This window comes from Calliopsis andreniformis, unplaced genomic scaffold (genome assembly GCF_051401765.1).
Source record: "Calliopsis andreniformis isolate RMS-2024a unplaced genomic scaffold, iyCalAndr_principal scaffold0022, whole genome shotgun sequence".
In the NCBI taxonomy this organism is placed as follows: Eukaryota; Metazoa; Arthropoda; class Insecta; order Hymenoptera; family Andrenidae; genus Calliopsis; species Calliopsis andreniformis.
Window position 1 is genome coordinate 12,778,371 of NW_027480432.1, and position 15,082 is coordinate 12,793,452.

The 15,082-nt window shown below is 29.1% G+C and overlaps 1 protein-coding gene across 2 annotated transcripts in view; it reads right to left on the reverse strand.

Moving 5' to 3' along the window:
* The window catches only part of Ago1 (protein argonaute-1), a 125,956-nt gene extending 125,284 nt beyond the window's left edge, over window positions 1–672 (reverse strand). For both annotated transcript variants that reach the window (XM_076390736.1, XM_076390734.1), the window contains exon 1: window positions 574–672. In XM_076390736.1, the coding sequence (XP_076246851.1) occupies window positions 574–592 (19 nt within the window). In that variant the 5' untranslated portion in view covers window positions 593–672. The remainder of the gene's footprint in view (window positions 1–573) is intronic.
* Between the last annotated feature and the right edge of the window lie 14,410 nt (window positions 673–15,082).

Here is a 15,082-nt window from a genome sequence, read left to right on the forward strand (position 1 = left end):
GTCTTATATTGTATAGTATATTTCATTAGTAGAATATTTGTGTCTGCAATTGAGTTTATGTATATAAAGTTGTATGAAAAATTAAAGGAATATGTTAAGAAACCTTGAAAAATACGAAAGCAAAGTAGGTTGAACATTTGATTAAATTTATTCAAGTACATCACAATATTTGAGAAGAATCTATCTGAATTTTTCTAGGTTACTTGGAACAGTCAAATATTCAATCTGTTACAAACGCATACATATGTACACATGTATTCAAGTACTTTTTCTAAACATTTGCACGAGTGCATTATCCATACTTTGACGGATTAGAGAACACAACAATATTGTGTCTGTTAAATGAGATCCATTCAAGACATTTTAAAACAATTAAACCATTCAACAACGATGTATCCTAATAAGCTGTATCATTTTCAAATGAATTTTTACTATTTTGAGGCAATCAGAGAAGAACAAAGAGACAAAACTATTGAACAATGATATTCCTTCCTGTTTAAACAAACACAACAAGAATTTTGGAATAGTTTTCGAATAGTGTATAAAATAATGTGAATATACAAAGGTACTCACGCTGCCCTACGGGATACATTTTTATAACTGACGGCGAAAAAGGTCAGATAACCACTAATAAATAAGTAAAAAATTTAACACAAAACCCACTGATCACACGACACACTTCTCTACAACGCACACTGCAAGCAAGACTACTTTCTGCAATGGCTACCTCTAGCTTAGTTCCAATTGGTTTTAACATAACCAATCAGCGAGCTAATAAAAGATTGCTTGATAATAACAGGTTCGATTATTATCTACGTTGTATACCACTTCTCTTAATTTTAAGTGTCAGTAAATATAACAAATAACTACACACATAAGTTACAACATTATTATCATAACATTATTATTGTTAAAATAATAATAATTTTTGTTCCATTTTTTAATGATATTATTTTATATACATGTATAATTATTTTATACAAATTTTTAATATTTCAAAATTACGTAACAGTAAATGAATAATTTTAAAGTTATTTAAACTGAAACGTTTTACAGTTTGTCAAACCCGTATTTTAATGATAAAGGAAAAATGTTTTATATATTATGTTGGAGACACTGTAATCGGAACCATTTTCCCTAAAAGAGTAACTGCAATGATGCTATAGAATATGAACTTCTAAATAACAATGCTAAATATATGTATGTAGTATCCTGCACTTTTCCCATAAGAGACTTTTACGATCCGTCTGTTTGCCTGTCAACAATTTGACTATAAAAGTATGAACTATTAGCATCCGCCACTTTTCCTAAAAGGAATTGTCATAACGTATCTCAATATTCAATAAAATGGCGCAAAATTTGAATATCACACATAGGCAATATTAACAATAAAATAGACTTCATATTAATTTAAGTAGTAAAACTATTTTATAATAATCATCAATTGAACGAATAGATAATAACAATAGTAATAATGATAATAATAATGTATCATAAAACGAATAAAAATGAGTAAGGAAAAGAAGGGATGAAGAAGTACATATGCTTATATTAAAAAGATTTTCCATTTATTTATTATTACAATCTAAAGTTTTGTTTTAAAAAATTCTTACAAGCTTTAACAAATCTATACAAGCCAACATATCTTATGCATTCAGTTTTTTAATTTCTGAATTCTTTTATTGTTGGCTTATATTTCAATAATAATTGAATGTAAATTTATTGTTAAAACGTTCAAAATTTTATTGTGATATTAAGTTGTATGTGGTACTGACCCAAGAAGTATTTGATTTTGCTGGTCAGATGAGGCATACTCTAATTTTTTCTATCACTTTTCATCTGCTGCAGGAGAATCATTAGGATGAATTATGTACCAAGTATTTATGCACAGTTTTCATGCCTATACTTGTATTTATAAATTTCCAATGTATCCACAATGCATTGATGTATAATTACTATCAAAAAAGTATTTTTACATGCACCTTGATATTATAATCACATTTTGACTTTCAAAATAATAACTTTATATTTGATTTGTCCAATTTGCTTTAGAAAAGGATGAGTTGTTCAATTTGGAGTACAAAACATATAAACCGAAATATATAGAGTGGTAAAAAAATGAATGCAAAACTTTAAGAGCTTATGATACTCATTAGTAGGTACAAAAAATGTCTAATTAACATAGGTTCTATAATCAACCCTTTTGGCATAAAATTAACTTTTGTTATTTACAAACTTTCGATATCATAAGTGAGTAACAGGAATTGGCTCATTAAAAGTAAAAGTTGTTAATACAAGATCACTAATGTCAATAACGATTACATACTTTATTGATAATACAAGTCTTTCTTGCCATAGCAACTTGTCAATATGTCTTTCTTCAATTAAAATCTTACACTTGTGGATCATGGACCAACATATATTTTTAAATACTTCTTCTGTGCCTTGGATTATATGACACACATCTCCTATTCGTTGTAGTAAATTCAGCACATTATTTATTGATGACAAGTAGACTATTGTTTTAAAATAAGAAGAAATCTAAAGAAAAGGAAAAAATCAAGATTCTGACGATCAAAAAAGCCATTCTGTTGGACCTCCTTGTCCTATCTACCTTTCTCTGAAAATTTCGTTTAAGTGTTGCTTCACATTAATTGGATAATGTGATAATGCCCCATTGTGTTGAAACCACATGTACAATCTTTTCCAACACAGGAGTTCGTATAAAAGTTGAACTAGACAATTAATTAAAAAATTCAGATGATTTTCGTCCAACTGCTTAAAATTCTAACCCACACATTGACAGAAAACTTCCTCTGATGTTTTGATTCAATAATAGCATAAGGGTTTACATCTGACCATTTATCTCTCTGATCTTTTGTAAATCCAGTCCCATCATTGAAAAATATGTTGGAAACAGAATTTGGGTTTTCAATACATTTTTTTGATAACCACTGCCAAAATGCTAATCATTTTAGATAATCAACAGATTTCAAGGCTTGCACATGTCGAAAATGATACGAATGAAATAACTATTCATAAAGCGTTCATAAAACTAATGAACAACTAGTAGCTACAGATATTGCAATCTTTCTAAAACATGTTCTTGGACTATCTTCTAATATTTTCAAAACACATTCTTCATTATCAATGATAAAAATAGATTCTGGTTATCCAGAGTAACTATAATTTGAATCTTCTTGAATAATTTAAGAGACGTAATTCAGTGATTTGTATACTTCTCTGGATACAAACGGCGAGCTAAAGAAATGTTCCAATTAGCAAAACTATACAAAAAATGCATATTAGCCATTTCCACATCAGGATAATAAACAGACATTATTAGTAACCTGAGAGTAACGCTTATCATGCTCAATATTAAATGGGTACTGAAGATTTATGTTACGTTTGTGTCTACAAAGTAATCTTTGTTAATATTAATGGTCTCGAGTTGACAGTTATAAACTGATACTTCTAAGCTAATTCCTCCGTTTACTATCTATTTACATAGAATTTGCTGTGAAGAGAGTCGCTTATTATTTATCATATCAAATGTCGTAAATAACAAAAGTCAATTTTACACCAAAAAGGTTAATTATAGGGCGATGTGTACCTACTATAAATCCTTAAAGTACTTGAAAGTCTAGGACCCTTTTTTTAACCTGTATCTATATCATAATTCTTGCTGTTGAAAATTGAAACTTGTTCTCTGGCGGAGCAGAGTCGCTGCGATCTTGACAGACAACGTGAAGTTAACGTTAGGAGTTCATACTTCTATAGTCAAAGCATTGAATGTAATCGCATGCTTAATTTTCGAACCGTTGATTTCCTCTAGGAAAATTCAGACACGTTCGAAAGAAATTACAAATGCAAACGCAAAACAATTTTAATTATAAAATCACTAAATCCCTTTCGTAACATAGAATTGAGATTCGTAACATTAGAATTGAGGTTAGTATATCGAAATTTTAGTTCTCTTCCATTAAATTTGTTATAAAGTATATAGTCTAATGGTAGGCGTAAATCTGTTCCTGATTCAAGTAATGTTTAAAACGTTATTACAACATCAGTGACGTCAATAAAATGTAACAGTGCATATATGCCATATGCAGTATGCAAGTATATTCTAACAAATAACATTCGTGTGCTTTTTAGAGAAACTATTCAAGCACTAATAATTCAATAAAAGTGCAGTAAAATGCTGTACTTACAATAATAGTTAAAAAAAAAAAAAACTGTTAAATTCAATCTTGTAATACATGTAATGTACTGTATTATCATCTATAATTTACAAGGTACAGTTAATTTTTGGGGTGATTAGGTATGTATATTGTTCAACAAACACTTCTAACAATAAATCTGTTCTATGGACGTTCAGTAGAAATCATACATGTCTATTAACTTTTCGTTTATATCATTTCATTTTACACGTATACTTTATAGTATGTTATTTACTATTAGTGGTTTTCTCAATATTAATTCTATTATTGTGTAAATAAGTTTTTTCTTAGTTTATATACATATTTGTTTATTGGTATAAATAAGAAAAAATGATTGGAATGCCTATATTTCATTTAAAAAAAGCTGTAATAAACTGACTTTTCTAAAATACATTACCATTACTGGACAGCTATATATGAAATAAAAAGAGATGCAATCTGTTTTTTACATCTCATGCTTTGATTATTTTTATAAAATATATGATTATAAAAATAAAAAAACTTGCCATATACTCTGCCAAACATAGAAACATCTGTTGTAAAACTTGAATTTAAGTAGTGGTTTGTCCATGATGCCCTTGTTTCTGAAGTCATTTTATCTGCAAAAAGTAAAAGGTATAATAAATATTGTATAATTTTTAAAAACTTATAAACATTTATATTTACTTACTAAATTATTTACACTAATTTTATTTTACAAATAAGACTAAAATGAAAATTTGATCTATCACATCTACTTAGATTTTTTCTCTTATGTTACAATTTCAACGATTACTGCATTAAATCCATATTGTAATACCATAAATTATCTGTGACATGTCAAAACTCAAAATTACAATAAAGTTTCACAAGTAGAAGACTAATTGAATATCTTATTATTTTAAACATATGTACAAATGAAATTAATAATTCTTTGCTTGTTTAAAACATAAATGAAATAAAATAACATTGTGTAGCTCAAAATAACATATTGTGAACAAAATTTTTCTTATTCTTAAATATGATGTTACATTTCTCAATTTATTTTTTAGTCTTCGTGTATCTTAGAACTTTACAATAAACATATTGAATCTTTGTTAATACCTAATATCAAAATAAAAGTGAAAAAAATGATTAGATAAGAGATGAAACCAAAAAAATGTGACAGTTAAACTAGAAAGCAAATATAGAGAAACATGTACACATGCATGTATAGATATTAAAAAATGTTCAATCACAAAAGCATATATTATAATAATTTCTATAGTTCAATTACAAAAGTATGTATTTAAATAATAGTTTCTGTAGTCAAATTATGTTGAAACATTGTTGACTGGCAATTTTATGCAAAAGTGTTTCAAAAATTGAAATAGTTAGTGCAAGTGCAAGCATGAGTTAACTTGTAATCGGTTAACAATGTTTGGGCATGAAAACACAAGTTAACTCGAGCTCGGTCACAATGTGTTAAAAACAATTTTGGCTGTCTTTTCATTCATAGAATATCATTGTCAGTTCATGGATGAGACTTAGTAAAGTTGTACCTATTGAGTATTATACTTTAATTATTTTCAGTATTTAACACGTTCAGAATCAGTGAGATATTAGATAATGCTCCTATTTAGCAACATAACTCACAATTTACTCTTACACAATGGTATGACTCATGGGCGGGTCACTGCCAGGAAGACTCTTTAAAATAAAGATACAGCTTAATACAAATTAATACAAAGTAAACAGGGCATTTTACAACTCTATTCTTTTATATAACTGTATACTTTATTTATTATTATTATTATTTCTGTAAAAATTTGAAGAAATAGTCTGATGTTATAAGATTAGAAAAGTGTTCCATACTCAAAGAAATGTGATATGAATTTAAACATAATTTATTATAGAAGTACAACATATATTCACAGTATTATTAAATGAAATGCACAAAATATAATTATGAAATGCACAAGTATGAGTGACCAATGTAAACCAATGTTTAAGAAAATATATATTTTAATACAACAATTATATGTGTGAATCTGACAATTCTGTGTTCAATAATAAACCTCTTTTCGTTAAGATACTCATACTTTCAACAGCAGTGGTCAATTCTTCAATTCATTTTCTATAGAAAAAAAACAAAAAAAAAACGTATAATTAACAGGTAAAAAGATTAGAAACTGAAAAACAACATATTAATGATAATACACATGGTCAGTAAAATCAAACCATTTAGACATAACAAACAGTGACGATAGCGAGTGTTCGTGAATTTCACTGTTATCCTGAACGTGTTAAAGATGTAGTGATGAGCAGAACTAAACATATCTTATAGAATTTCCAAAAATAATAACATTGATTTAGATACACAACATTGTAATAATACAATATTAATTATAAAATCATTAGTATTATATAAAAACTAGCATCATACATTATCTTTCAAAATCTTGTAATGTTTTTTTATCTTTGTTTTTGAAAATCGCAACTCAGTTGTACTCAATTTTGCTGTGTTCCTAAACTCAGTCAAAAAATAGTCATTATTACAGAAGTTATTCTTAGTGTTAATATTTGTGAATACCCTTTTGCACTTACAGTTAGATTAGTTGTAAATAATTATGTAATCAATGTGCTTTTTAAACTCTCATAATATGAAACCAGTATCAAAGCAAATTAAGAAAAGTATAGTTCTGAAATAAAATCCTGGTTTTTCTACAAGTTTTTTGTTATTCTTGTAACTTCTGGATGAATTATTAACTTTCGCATACAGGAGTTTTGAAGTGATACTATTAGTTGAATGTTACATACAATTTTCAAAAAAAGCAGCTACAGATTTTGAAAGACTCAACTACAGATTTAATTCGAACAACTTAAGCTGGGTCTACACCAGCGAAAAGTTCGCACACAATATTCGCGAATTCTGGTGTATTCGTACTAGAGTTCCGCTTATAATATTGTAACAGTTTTGTTATATGTATTAACAATATTTTTATAACTAGTCAGTAATAGATTTTCTTTAAGGTGGAACGTCATAACTGAAAACGACTAAAAAAAACATTTTTCATTTTTATTAAATAAAACTAGATTACGTATTTTTTGAACATTTGAAAAGAGTATGTCTTCACTGCGTGATCTACAAATAGGTATTATTTGGGAATTTTTTTTGTAGGTAATTACTAAGTGAAAAAATCGGTTTTTTATGAAATTAATATAACTTTTACAAATTGTAATAAATTAGGGAAATATATGAAACATCTGTTACTAGAATATCGATAGCTAGCTGCTTTTAGCGACAAGATCAAAAGAAGGATATAATATTTGGAGACTTATTTGTCGTGACTATGGCATAGCATAAATTTGGAAAACTTGTATATCTATTGAAAATCGAAAGACACGCAACAAATATTATTTGTTAAAATACCAAAAAATATTTTTTAGAAGAATTTTGTGCACTATAGTTTCTTTTATCACGCGATCTTGGAATATTAATCAGAGATCGAATCACTTATATTAAGTCGGTCCCACAGACATCGCGAATATTCGCAAGTGATGGCACTCGCAAGTAGAGCGGAACTGAACACTCGGAAGTCGTTATTTTTACCTTATAATCGTGTGTCGAAAGCCACGAGTATCATCAGTGGCGAATATTCGAGATATGTTTGGGACTGTGCATTCAAAAATTTTCGTTACTCGTACTTGTCCATCTTCCATTCGTTGTGGGTAAATTGTCGCAAGGCAAAGAAAAATTTTAAATATTCCACAGACTAATGTGAATTTTCCGCAATGCGGCAATTTTTTCGCGGCATCTTTGCACCAATATCAATTCGTATGCTTGTTTTATCAAATCGCCACAGATTTACTACCGCTGCGAAAAATCGCATTGGACTGTTAGAGCCTTTATTTGTCATCATACCCGTGAACACACTTCTAGACTGAGAAAGAGCGGAGCTAATTGGAAATCCTTGCCGTTATTTGCATGTGTTCACGAGCAGTCAATTGTCTACGCGAAACGGAATGATGACACTGTTAACTTTGACATGTGTATGTAAGGTAAATGTCCCAATACCTAAACCCCCAGTAAGTAAACAACCTAAAACTGTATGTCCTGATATTTTAACTATAAGGTTCCAGAAACTGTGAATACTATTTTATGACACTAGTTTTTATTTTGAATTAAGTTACTTAATACATTAGAATTTAAGCCTAAAATTGCATAAAATTAACGTTCGTGTTCAAGTATTGGGACATGGTCAACTACTGGGATATTTACTTTAAATTAAAGAAATAAAATAAGGCATGGAACTATCTAACGAGCAAGTTTCTGAATTTTTTTATTTACTAGAAAAAGAAGTGATTTTGTGGAACCTGCAACACCCGTTGGGACACATGAGTACGAAGCTGAGTCCAAGTATGAACGAGTAGTGTGAGAGATTCGATTCGTCATCGATTATACTCGGGCATAATCATATTCAGGAATATTCGCGATGTGTGTGAGACCGGTTTTAGATGGAACATATATTTTTGCGCAAAACAGCTCAAATTTTACACTTCAACGTCTTCCATATAGAAGACAAACATCGGAATCTATTTAAACTCATTATAGCTGTGTGCGCAGATGTATTGTAAATGTTTGGGAATGATATCCTGAAAATAAAAATGATGCGCTCATATTAAACAAACTCTTTCAGAGAGATGACATGTGAAGTCAATGCGAAGCAAGTGAGGTTTTTTTGCTTGACTGCGACTTTCGAAATTCCCTAAGTACAATAAAATATCAGAAGGGGAGTATCTACTTAATATGTCAGCATTTTCGGATGAACAACGAAAGAATTTAACAGTAATACTTTTAAATTTAACAGTAATAATTTTAAATTTAAATACTTTGACTACACAATACCAAATACTACACAGCCTAAATTATTTGATAGACTAAAATCACTTATGCTTTGCTAAATGCCACATTAGAATCAATAATTATATCGGAGCATGCTCAAAGTATTGTGAACAGAATGCTTGGACTATGTCATGAAAATGATCACTTACTCTTAAATACACTTAGGCTCTCTTTAAAGTTAAGCGAAGCGACCGAGCTTCAAGCGAGAGAGAAATTACGTACTATTCCTGTCTCACTAGAAGACCCTTGGAAAACATGGGGGCAATTCAAGTTTTCAGGGGACTTCTCGTGGGACACGAATAGTACTTGTATAGAAATATTCACTATTTCGCGAACTACTTATGTATAATGCGAACTACTTTGTAGCGCGTGGACCATTCGCACGAGATTGTGAATGTTTCTAAACACTAGAAAGATCTATTCACACATAACCGTGCCGTGATCAGAATTTCACTGACGACTAAACCTATTAGGACCACACCCTTCAATGTTTCTGAATTAGCAGAATTGAAGTTATTATTTATAATTACAATTTGATATTCAGAGCTTAACGTGAAAAATGCAACATTATGTTGAATCAAAACGAGTTGTCCTTTATATGTACCTACCTATTTAAACGAATACTCTGCTCCGTTTGTCTTATATTCATGATTCGCAACGTACATTACCGTGTATAAGTATTTGCATAGTGTCACGTTATTGGAATATGTAAAATACATCAAGTAAAATTCTATAATATAGTTTTGGACTCAAACTTCATTCTGGACAATTATATAAGGTTTACAAATACCGATAAGAATAGCATTTGATATCAGTTAGTAGAAATAAAAAAGTGTAGATATTCCATGCATTTCCAATAATGTGAAAGTGTATAATATGTCCTTTTACAGGGTAATGTACATGTATACATCTAGTCAGTCGTTACACATAGGTGTACATTGTGGTAACTCCCATTTTTCAACCTCTGAATTTTTGGTTCTCTCTTGCTAAAATAGTGTAATTTAAAAAAAAAAAAAACAATCGAACGATTTTTTTAAATGGATTTGAAGTATCGTCGGAGCTGTTCTTATGGGATTTTAAATGTAAAACTTTAGAGTTCTGGGTGTACCTTTCTGTTGTCCAATCGAACCCATCTTTTAAACATATTTTTTTACGCATTCGAATCATTTTAAGGGATGAGTGTAAAAAGATTAGGCAAGATCATTTGAATACATTTTCCAACTATTTCCAATATTTGTCATTAAATTTGCATTGTGTTTAGTATTATTTTCATAAAAAAAAGAACAGCAAGAAGGGATTTCTGTGAACATCTAATAAGAAACATAGAAATTAGAATTTTCATCATTACATGATAGATTGTTGTCTTCGTCCTTAGGACTGAAGTGCTTCGAATGTGAGGCCCCTCGCTGTGAGGCGTTTGACTCACGTACTCGAAAGGTAATAAAAAAAGGTCCTCTTCGATCGATTTCAACAGGTCTTCAATGAAAATGTAAATATTGTTTGTTAAGAAAACCTAACTTTGGCGGTTCGGGCATAGACAGCAAAATACAGCCTAGTATGAACCATTCCAGTCTAAAACAAGGGAACGATATTTTTACCACTGGCCCTGAACGCGATTACGTGGTACAGAACTGGGATTAGACACTGGCAGAGAAAGTATGGTCAAGTGTAAACCGCTCCATTCCAAAACTAGAAAACGATATTGTTTAGCACTATCACGGGTGGCACTGTGCCGTCACGGCATGTACGACAATGTGTGACTCCTCCTTAAGTAATTTGCATGGCTCATTAACGCTTTGCTCAATTTCGCTCTATAATCTGTATCTATATGATCTATGTACATATATTATGACTTATATCTGTATACTTCCGTATATATAATAATATAAAATAGGTTCCAGGATACTGTTCTGATCAAATTCAAGTGACTTCAACATCTTAGTATGTACATTAATTACCAAAATTATCGAATAGATATGAGGCACTTAAAACAAAAAGGATGTAAGTGATATTTTTGAAATGTTTGAGTTAAGAACAGAAATTTTTAATTAAATTGTAAAATGTAATGTTGCAATGTAAATAATTTTAGTAATCCAACATTGTGTAAAAATACCTTTTAAAGGCCAGACAAATTAACTGTTAAACAAGTTATTGAGATAAATTGGTGCCAAAAGAATGCAAGTGCAATAAGGTTATTTTCCATATAAGTATTCAGTAACTCAGAAACTACAAAATGAAATTCGTTAGAAATTTGTGTATACACTTCTTACTATATGTCACGCCTGATGCTCAAGATTAATGCTTGCATTAAATATAACTCAATTGTCATGGAGACTTTAGATTGAACTTTTTTAACAAATTTGAATTTCAAACTTCGTTTCCTCAATGTCAGAAAAATGTTGTTTACATCCCTTTGGTCTAGGTACTTCACATGGAATTTCTAAACACCGTATTGATTAAAACCCAAATATATTCGCGTCATTCAAATACTGTTAAATATTTTACGTATGTGCTATTAGACACAAGTGGATTCAAAGTTATTATTGGACGTAAGTGCAGACGCAAAATTTGTAAACGAGTTATCAGTTGTTGGTTTCACATAATAGTAATTTTAAGGTTTTTGGATATGTTTGACACTAATTCACAACAAACTTACCTGCTGAATTTCTAAATGATTATTTTGATGACGAATCATCGTCCAAAAAAGAAAATATCAAAATACATTACATACTGAGTGAATACTACGGACAGCAATATTTAAATATTCAAAATTTACGTCTATAGAGTTATAACTCTATCACCGCCACCCGGAAATTATGCATTTTATAATATTAAAATTTTTCGTTGATAGCAAGGTCAAACATCGGTCAATTTCAAGTACATATGTAATAAGTGAAGGAAGGTAAAATGAAGAAAAGTAACCAGTGCACATAATTATCTTTTAAAACCACCTTTAAACTTTTTGTCACTCGATTGTTATAATTGCATTTACGTACATTACTACTAACAATAAAATTACTCATTCAGCTGTACAAGTGCATATCAGATTATTTGTCTTACGCGTTTCCTAACTCCCTCCTAATTTGTCACAATAAAAAATCATACAACAATCACGGGCTACTCAATTTTCTTGACTAAATTTTTATTACTGACTAAATTTTCCTACTCCTGAAACAAGCGAAAGGCAAAGTTAACAATGTGAAAAACAATACAAACTCCGAATCAGATTCTCAACGACACTAATCCAATATACATCGCTCTGGTAAAAGATTAGTTAAATAAACATTATTTGTTTTGTTAATGGAATCAGTTTCCAAGTCGTAATTCACTAATAACTTAAATAATTAGCAGTCTCGACATTAATTTGCCGAAAAACACAACGGTAGTTTGTGGTCTCAATCTTCAAACATTAAGTCAAGACTTTATACCGTAATTCAATATAAAATAGATTGTCTTCTCTGATTTATTTATAAAAATGTCAATTTGTACAATTATTCGTAATTTGGTGACTAGCAATTAAATGTAATAAATTCGCCCAAAAATACATCATTTGTTATTGAAAAATAAACTTTCTATGTTCCTTGTTTTATTTTTGTGAAATTTAAGCAAATTATAATTCACTATTATATTCATTCGATAAAGAGAAGTACTACTAAAAGTGCCATACTTTTGGAATATTTTTTATTAACATTTTCTTAATAAAAAATGAGCGATAACTAAAACCTCTTAGAGGTTACTCAGGAGAAGTATCCTAAACATGTCAAGGTCAAGGTCATCGGAGCTGAATACCTTAATTGCATAATTACCAAAAAAAGTTCTCATATCATAAGTTTCGATCAGAACAGATAAAAAAGGTTTTTGAAAATAAAAGTTGTAGTCTAACTAGAACTCATCAAATATAAAAATAAAAAACAGGAGTAAATATTTTATTTATCAATATTCAAAAAGTTCTCAATTATTGTGACAAAGACTGAATATTATCCAGTGCATAGTATATAGTTATAAAATGTTATTTAGCTATTATTTTTTATATCTTCCCTTTTCTGTTAATACTTCTGTTACGATTTTCATATATTTTACTCGGAACAATATTATATTGTTAAATAAAACTAATACCTAATTTTTTGGTAGTATTATTCATTTTATGGAATCTTTCATGGAATTTTTATTATATAAATTCTAAAATATCTGTTCTAACTTTTTTAAAAAAGTTCTTAATGATAAAAGATTCTCTCATGAAAATTCCACAAGAATTGATATTTTTTTAAACAAAAGTTACTAGTTCGAACAGAATTTTGTTGAAAACTAAAAATAACTATTTATTTCGATTCCTGATTATTAATATTATAGCAAAAATAAAGATAAATAATAATAGTAAGTAAATATGATTAACTAAAAAACCTTCGTTTTTAGTTTTATTCAATTTTAATCACAGACTAATATTACGACTTATCTGATAATACGTCACTCACTTAAAACTGAGCGCATATTGCATGCATGCAACGTAGTATAGGACAGCGTAAATTGTTGTAATGAGAGCGCACATAATTAAAAGATAGACTAGCATAGTGCAAACAAAAATCTGAGAAAGAATGCCGAAAACATGGACAACATGCAGTTCAATGGAATTTTTCGAAGTAACGAATATTCTTTATATGTATAACTTGTAATATTAGTAGGTAATAGTTCAAGACAGAAGAAATAATAAAAATGTGCGGAAAAAAGTAATTACAGAATTGCTTAATTATACTTTTATTTCGATTTTTACTGAATCAAATATTTAAAAATATTGTGACAATTTGTTGATAACGTCCTTAATTTGTATACTTTGGGGTATTTTTTTGATTGAAAATCGTACCTCTATAATTAAATAATGAAATATATGGTTTTGCGAAGAAAAATTATTTTGGCCAACTTTGATTCTCCATAAAGGACTAGTAACACAAGTTCACATGCTAGTTTTGATAAGAAAATACTTGTAAATGTGCCTATAACACTATCCCAAAAGAAAATCTTACGTTTGCGCGAAAAAAAGAAAATCGTGTTTTAAGTGTAAAAGACATCTGGATATCGACGAGTAATCCTCGTGATCACGATTATACACAGCGTAGTTTCAATGAATCTAGTTAATAATTATATTCCAAATATTTTTTAGAAATTGTTGCTCTTAAAGCAGTTCCCTAATGAACAACGCCATGCACATGTATTTTTAATAAATTATTGTTTTTATTATCGCGATGTTATCAGATGCATTGTAGTGTGTACTGTAGAAACTATATGCGCTTCCTTTAGGAATTAATATTTATTTAATTGATCAATTCTGCACCATATCAATAGTAATTTTACCTGGGATGAACATAGACTATAAAACATTTAAAAAGTACTGTATAGACAACTATTGTACAGACGAAACTAAAAGAATGCCATCTGTTGTTTTGGTATTTCTCATTCACGCATCAATAGAAAATCAATCCGATAATAAATTAGATTCTGATTCTGACAATAATTGGTATCATTGTTACTATATTAATAGATTCTACTGTTATCATTAATATATATGTATATATATGTTAAAAAATTTATATATATAAACATATCTTTTACGTATTCCTTACGTATTAAATTGTGCATTAATCCTGCGTAATTATAATATAAACAAATCACTTATTAATATTATCTCTTTAATTTATCTTTGACCGGTTAATTTAAAAATTAATCTGGCATTAGATTCGTAATCAGTAACCCATAAAATCCTAATATACTAATTTTTATACAAATCAAATGACACCTTCATATTTTGTCCGCATTCTAAGCGGCATTTTTACGTCACGTGGCTAATATTACTTGACTTAAATATCTTAAGCAAAAACTTAATTTATCAATAGCAAGTAATAAATCCTTTAGCATTTATTGCATTTCATTACTCATCATTGTAGAACAATGGATGAAACGTAGAGAAGATTAGTATAGTAGGTCTACCTATAAGAAAAGTTCAACT